Below are 7,892 nucleotides of genomic sequence, written 5' to 3'. Positions count from 1 at the left end.
GTGATTATTTTTGGAAAAGAAAAGGGAATGTTAAAGGTTTGTTGTCATTCCAGCTATAAATACATATATATTTCTGTTCAAAAGTTTGGGGTCAGTAAGATTTTTAATTTTTTGTTTGTTTTTATTTGTTGTTGTTTTGAAAGAAATCAGTACTTTTATTCAGTAAGAATGAATGAATAACATTCACCAAAGTGACAGTAAAGACTTTTACGTTGTTGCAAAAAATGTCTATTTCAAATAGATATTCTTTTGAACTTCCTTTATCCTCAAAAATTGTCATGACAACTGTTTTCAACATTGATAATAATAAGAAATGTTTTATATATATATACATATACATACATACATGCATATATATATATATATATATATATATACTGTATATATAATTATTATTAGAATGATTTCTGAAGAATCATGTGACATTGAAGACTAAAGTAATTGCTGCTTCAGCTTTGCTATTGCAGGAATAAATAGCATTTTATATCATATTAACAGTCATAAATCTATTTTAATTTTAAATTGTAATAATATTTCACAATGTTACTGTTTTTACTATATTTTGATCAAATAAATGTCTTAATGAGCATAAGAGACTTCTTTCAAAACATTAAAAAATCTTGCCAACCCAAATCTTTTGAACAGTAGTGTAAAGGGTGAGATGTTAAATGTTTATATTATTATTATTAGGGGCCAAGCACCGAAGGTGCAGTGGCACCTATTGTATCCGTTAGCGTCATTTTTCTTCTTCCGCCGAAAGTCTATGGCAGCCCATAGAACCGCTTGCGGGAAAGTTGTGAAATTTGGCACACTGATAGAGGACAGTCTCAACATTAACCACAGCAAGTTTGGAATCTCTAACTCCAACTCTCTAGCGCCACCACTTGTCCAAATTTGCAATTTCTTTATGCTAATAACTTTTGAACCATAAGGCATAAAATGAAAATTCTTTTTTCCTCTGAATCCTTGGCTCATGTCGAGTCGAATGAACACAAAATTCAAAAATCGCTATTTTTAATTGCTATTTTTTTCCCCGCTATTTTTAATTGTTCGTAAAACCTACTTTTTCGAACTCGTCCTAGACGGTTTGTCTGATTCTCACCAAAATTGGCTCAGATCATCTTCAGACCATGCTGGCAAAAAGTTATGGAATTCAAGTTGATTCGTCCCACCGTTCTCGAATAACGCACGAAGGAATTCTACGAAAAGCACGTAAAAATGGATGTGAGGCTATATCTCCGCAACGGTTTGGCGTATTGAGACCAAACTTGGTGTGTGTTATAACAAACATGACCTGAGACTACCTGCAGTGTTTCGGCGTAGTGCCCCCTAGTGGTCAGGAGATATAAAAAATGCATATTTTTGTTTATAACTTCTGAATGGTTTGGCTAAAAATAATAAAACTGTGAAAAACGGTGGAGCATGCCGAGTCGAACCATACCAAATTTTCCCATGTCTGCCATTTTGGGCGTCGGCCATTTAGAATTTTGTCAAAAAATGCAATATTTTAAGAACGCTTAGACTTTATTATAAAAATCGGTATGCATCTTCGGCACCATGCCCTGATGGTACTCAAAAAGTTTGGAAGCAGCGCTTTTGTTTATAACTTCTGAATGGTTTGGCTAAAAATAATAAAACTGTGAAAAACGGTGGAGCATGCCGAGTCGAACCATACCAAATTTTCCCATGTCTGCCATTTTGGGCGTCGGCCATTTAGAATTTTGTCAAAAAATGCAATATTTTAAGAACGCTTAGACTTTGTTATTATAAAAATCGGTATGCATCTTCGGCACCATGCCCTGATGGTACTCAAAAAGTTTGGAAGCAGCGCCACCTTGTGGTCAAAAGTTATAAAGCAATTTATAAAAATGCTAATAACTTTTTTGCATACATTATAATATTGTAATGAGACTGATATTTATAGATTCCTTGCATCATGCTGAGAACATCGATACCAGTTTTGCCATAATTGGCTGAACTTCCTGTCCGCCATTTTGATTCATGTTGAAAACCTACTTTTTCGAACTCCTCCTAGACCGTTAGTCCAATTTTCACCAAATTTAACTCGGATCATCTTCAGACCAAGCTGGCAAAATGTTATGGATTTCGTGTCGATATACAAAACGGTTTTCGTTTAGAGCATCAACGAATTTGCTGGTTAAGATGCCAAAATGCATCTGAGGCTGTATCTCTGCAAAGCTTTGACGTATTTGCACCAAACTTTGTATGTGCCATTGTCACCTCACACTGACCACGCCACATCAATTTGGTAACAGCGCCACCTATTGGTCAAGAGTAATAAACCATTGATTTATTATTAATTATGAAATTTCCAAAAATGCTAATAACTTTTGATTGCATTAGCCTAGGGCTGGACGATATGGCCAAAATTGATATCACGATATATTTCTTAATTTCGGTCGATACGATATAATTCCGATATCGATATGAACACTATTTATCTGAAATAGAAATCTTTTGTAACATTATAAATGCCTTTATCATCACTTTTGATCAATCTGTTATAGCGCCACCTATTGGTCAAGAGTAATAAACCATTCATTAACCATTAATAATTACATTCATAAAAATGCTAATAACTTTTGATTGCATTAGCCTATTGCAATGAAACTGATATCAAAATATTCCTTGGCTTATGCCTACAACATAGATACCAAATATGCCAGAGTATGCTGAACTTCCTGTCCGCCATTTTGATTTATGTTGAAAACCTACTTTTTTTAACTCCTCGCCACTCGTTGGTCCGATTTTCACCAAAATCGAGTCAGATGATCTTCAGATTGTGCTGACAAAAGTTATGGATTCCGTGTCGATATATGAAACCGTTTTCGTACAGCGATGCTACAAATTTTAGTTATGGTGCCAAAATGACTCTGAGGCTATATCTCTTCAAAACTTTGACATTATGACACCAAACTTTGTGTGTGCCATTGTCACCTCACACAGAACACACCAAAATGATTTGATTACAGCGCCACCTGTTGGTCAAAAGTGATAAGCCATTTAATCATATTAAATGGTTGTATTTATGATTTTTCAGCCATTTCAATTACAATCATCCTTAAATTGCTTTTATTACTCATTGTTGCATTTGGTCTGATGCTCCATGCCATGCTTAGCTCCTCAATTTGCCTCTGGAGTGCTTGGCCCCGTGATTGCTGCTTGCAGCTATATTTATTATTATTATTATCCTGTTGATGTTAATTAGACTGTATTAATAATGGAATTGCTGAATGGTGATGTTTTCATTTATAGCTGCTTTTTCTTTTCATTAACATTCAAATAGTCAATAATTTACAAAACGACTTGGTCTTTAATCCAAATATTGTTGTTTTTTGATTAGCATTTACAGCTTATTTGTTGCATTAATTCTCAAATGCTTTTATTTATCAAACATTTTCAAAGGACCTCATTCTTGATGTTTTTGGCAAATTGTATTAAATGATTCTGATTAGGTAGGCTTGAATCTTTTTAAAATCATTTTATATTGACCTGTTTACAGTGAAACAGGCTAAACTATGTAGTCGTTATTGTAAGCTGATATACTTCTGCACATGTTCCTGTTAAATCAAAAATCTTAGTCCACATTACTGGTCTTATTGTGCATTATTCATATGTTCACGCTATTCCAGAGGGGAAAAAAATGTCTCCATTTCCCAGTCATGATCTCAGTTCCCAGCAGGTCAAAATTTCCATTCTTTCCACAATCAACTGCAAACCCGCATTCAAGTCTGGCTCCATTCTGATACAGAAAGTCCACTTTTCACAATCCAATCATTTCCCAGTGGATAAAATCAGACATTATTGAATCTCATTCAATATTCCGTTTCGGAATATTCATTGAAATATGTCACATTGGGGAAGAAAAAAATGAATTGTGAATGCAATTTAATGTCGACCCCTCCCCCCACACACACCTCATTCCAGCTGGACAGGATTGGTTCTTAAAATATTTCATCCTGAGGTCATAGTAAAAAGGATGATTTAGAGCTTAGGGTGAATTAAGAGTCAAAAGTCCCAAATTTAGATGTATTAAATGTTTAGATAATGACCTAAACCTCACCGAAACTGGTCACATAGAGAAGCATTTGTTTCAAAGTGCAACATTTTAATTACATTTGTTCCATATTTTTTAAAATGAAAATGATGTTGAAAACCTCCATGAATGATCAACCCAGCTTTAACAGCTGTTACTGGTTATGTTTTTCATGTCCATGTTTCATTCGCAAGCCAATTTTCATTCATTTTCAGAGTCCGTTTTTATAAGAATTAACAAGATTAATGACACTTTCCTGCACACCACAGCTGGATGTGCGGGAACAGATGTTATTTAAATGGTAATTTTTGTTCTTTTTCTTTTGTATTAATTTCTGACAGCTTGCAGTTCTATTAAACTGCAAATCCATTTGGGAATGAATGCGCTCTTAGAACTTGGCAACCCATAATTAATCTCTTTTTTTTGTGTGTCTCAGTCTCATTTGACTGATAGCTGCGTGTTTGTTTCAGTTTAAGGTGTGCCCGCAGAGTCAGTGTGTGTCCACTCCGGGTCACCGAACTGACCTGTTCCAGAGGGATCCGGGGAGCGTCCTCATCACTGACTTTTTCGGAAGTGTCCGCAAAGTGGAGATCACCAAGGACACTATCAATCTGACATCCCCTGTAGAGCCGCCAATACAGAGGCAAGTAGAACACAGCTGTTAGTCTCTAAATGATCCCGAGCATTACAGTTTCCTGGAAAAATGCAGTGTATCTTCTGTAGTAAATGGAGTTAATTAGCCCATTCAGTGTTGGCTTTTATGGGACACAAAACATGATTTTATATATATATATATATGTATATGTAATATTATATAATGCAGTTGGCATTGAAAGCTTAAATACTAAACATTAATTTTGGTATAATGTGTGCGGGGCAGGGGATCATGCTCATCGGGACGGTGCATTTAAGTGACTGCAAGATGTTTATAGGACAAACATCTGATGACTTTTCCTGCATTTTCTATGCTAACTTTGGAGGAAAAATGATTAAACTCTTCTATGCATACTCTTAAAGGGATACTCACCCTCCTGATATTCAAAACATGTACGACTTTCTTTCTTCTGAGGAGCGTAATAGAAAATATTTTGATGAATGTTGGTAACCAACATTGCATTTTTGTCCATACGTTGGAAGTCAATGGAAACCATAACTGTTTAGTTTCATTTTTGGGTGGTCTGTCCCTTTAATATGGAAGCTTGTTTCCACCACTGAATAAAATAATAATAATAATTTAAAAAGTCAATTCGACTTTTTATCTCATTATTCACATTTTTTGTTTATATCTCACAATTTTTATTTTTATTTATTATTTTATTTTCTCTCAATTGCAAGAAAAAAGTCAGAATTGTGAGAAGTCACTTTCATTCATTCATTCTTTTTTTAATACTGTGGCGGAAACGGGCTTCCATAATTTAATGTCCAGTTTAATGTGAAAATTAAAATAATAATAATATTTCTTTATTTTCTTTGGTCTGGCATAATTAAGATTTTTTTAAATGAGTGTTTAGTGGTTAGAGCGGCAGCCCTAATTAACCCGTTTTAAATGTTCCAGAGCAAGCAGTCTAATTTAATGAAGCATTAGAAGCATTGTGGCTGTTCGCTATTAAAAACCTTATTAGTGATATTGACTCCTCTAATGACCCGCTAATGATTTTGCATACTGCGTCACCATGGTTACTGAGAAATCTCCCAAATTGGGTCACACAGGTTTCCAGTATGATAAATAAGGCTTTTCTAATAGAAAGATCTGTTAAACCTTCTCTTCAAAACAATTCAAAACACGTTTAACAGACAGTTCTCACTATGTGAACTTTAGCAAGCAGAATTATTTAAACACCATTCAGAACCTCTTTTTTTTTACTCTACACACAGTTCTACTAACGTTCAGCTTGGCACAGCATTTAAATTCACATTCAAAATGCAATAGTACGACCAGAACCCTTCATACATATCTCAAATCAACTCATTGTTCTATAACACTAGCAAAGATTGTCAGCCAGAGTTGTTTGTGTCCTTTGTAAAATTTCTTTAACCAACAAAAATGACAACTCTACTGTTAGAATTCACTGCTGTATATGTTACATGGTCTATGTACAAATGTATTCCTAAGTTTCCCCTTTTGTATAGATGGTAAGGGAATTGAAAGACTAACACTGTGTAGGAGTTCAGTTTCAGCTATACCTAATTGTTTCGATAGTATTTCATTCTTTAGATTGGGAATATACTGTATTTCAAAATGGCATTACTGTAGAAATGCAGCAAATTGCAGTCTTATTCAGTTTTGTATTATGTTACGTTTTGAACATAATTTAGCAGTTTTGGAAAGAGTATGCCAACATGCAAATGGCATGTACATTTTGTGGGCATTTTGGTGGTGGTTGTCTATAAGTGAGAAAATAATTCAATTTGCTGGAGTCATTGAATGCATTTTGTGCCAAAGCAATTATAAATGAGCCACATTTTAGCCCGTGAAGACTGCTGTTGAGCTCACTGTGAGAAGAGTTTTGGAAAAAGTGACCCAAGTATGGATAAATGGGTGCTAGAGACTAAAAAACTAATAGCATTTGCAGCATTGTGTTGTGAAACATGTAGGCCACAAGATGGCAGTAGTATACAAGATGGCAGTAGAAAAAAATATATTACAGGTTTTCTCTGCTGTCAAACGAATCTGTAATGCAGTCAGTGTGTGGATAAGACTATATAAACACATATTAGATTCCTTAGCATCATAGTGAAGTGAATTAACTTTATCTATTGTAGTTGTATTGAAATAGCAGCAGCACATATCATTAAAATCAAATTACAGTTGGACCTATCTGAATCCTAATTCATCCGAAACTACAGTGCAATAAAGCCTGCATTATTGCATTATTATTTCATTATTTACTGTTGTCAGGGTTACAAGTCAGATTATGTAAACAACATTATACCTTTTTCTAATCTTCAAAGATAATTTATAACTAATTAGTGTGTAAAGCTAATTTAGCTAAACTGTTACGTCTTCCATGTCTTATGATTTTTTTAATTAATATTGATGGTTACCGGAAAAAAACAACATTTCACTTGTTTGAAAACCAAGTTGGACTGAACCAAGGAAACATTTTGAATGGGTCAGACCGAGCATGACGAGAAATAATAATGACCCCCTCCCCCATCTTAGTTCTAACAAATACATTGTAATCCATGACAATTTCTAGTACCCCTCACTAAAATTCTACTCCTTATGAATAAAATTGCTGTGACTAGAGTAAACGGCAGCTGAGATCTCAATGTATGACATTATCATATGTTGAATAAATAAATAATGAATAATAAGTTAAATAATATATGAGATAAATCACTCTGTTCCACTGAAATGCAGCAGAACGCTGATCATTTTCACCAGGTATTGTGTTAATTGTCCTTCCTCTAGTGTTTTAATTTTTCAACATTAAAGGGGTCATATGATGCTTTTTTACAGATCATTATTTTATGTATTTGGTGTAACAGAATATGTTGACATGCTTTAATGTTCAAAAAACATTATTTTTCAAATACTGTACATTATTGTAGGTCCTCTATGCCCCGCCTCTCTCAAATGCTTCGTTTTCTACAAAGTCCCTCCTTCCGACAAGCGCAGTCTGCTCTGATTGGCCAACTGACCCAGTGCATTGTGATTGGCCGAACACCACAAGCACGCGTCGGAAATGTAACGCCCCTTACCATAATCGCGAGCTTCATCTTTCAAAATAAATGTAAACACAGGTAATAATGTCATTAGTTTTACCATCAGTTCAAGCCCGAAAGGGCAACACAGTCGCGTGACAGACACAGTGATGAAACTGGTATGTGT

At 34.7% G+C, this 7,892-nt stretch overlaps 1 protein-coding gene across 1 annotated transcript in view; it reads left to right on the top strand.

Annotated features, from left to right (window-relative positions):
• LOC107751867 (GPI-anchor transamidase-like) overlaps positions 1 to 7,892 on the top strand; it is a 46,970-nt gene that overhangs the window by 13,240 nt on the left and 25,838 nt on the right. The window contains exon 9 of the mRNA XM_016567634.1: positions 4,528 to 4,700. Coding sequence (XP_016423120.1) covers positions 4,528 to 4,700 — 173 coding nt within the window. The remainder of the gene's footprint in view (positions 1 to 4,527; positions 4,701 to 7,892) is intronic.

This window comes from Sinocyclocheilus rhinocerous, unplaced genomic scaffold (assembly GCF_001515625.1).
Source record: "Sinocyclocheilus rhinocerous isolate Xijiao unplaced genomic scaffold, SAMN03320098_v1.1 scaffold351, whole genome shotgun sequence".
Taxonomy (NCBI): Eukaryota; Metazoa; Chordata; class Actinopteri; order Cypriniformes; family Cyprinidae; genus Sinocyclocheilus; species Sinocyclocheilus rhinocerous.
This window is presented reverse-complemented; position numbering and strand designations above follow the sequence as displayed.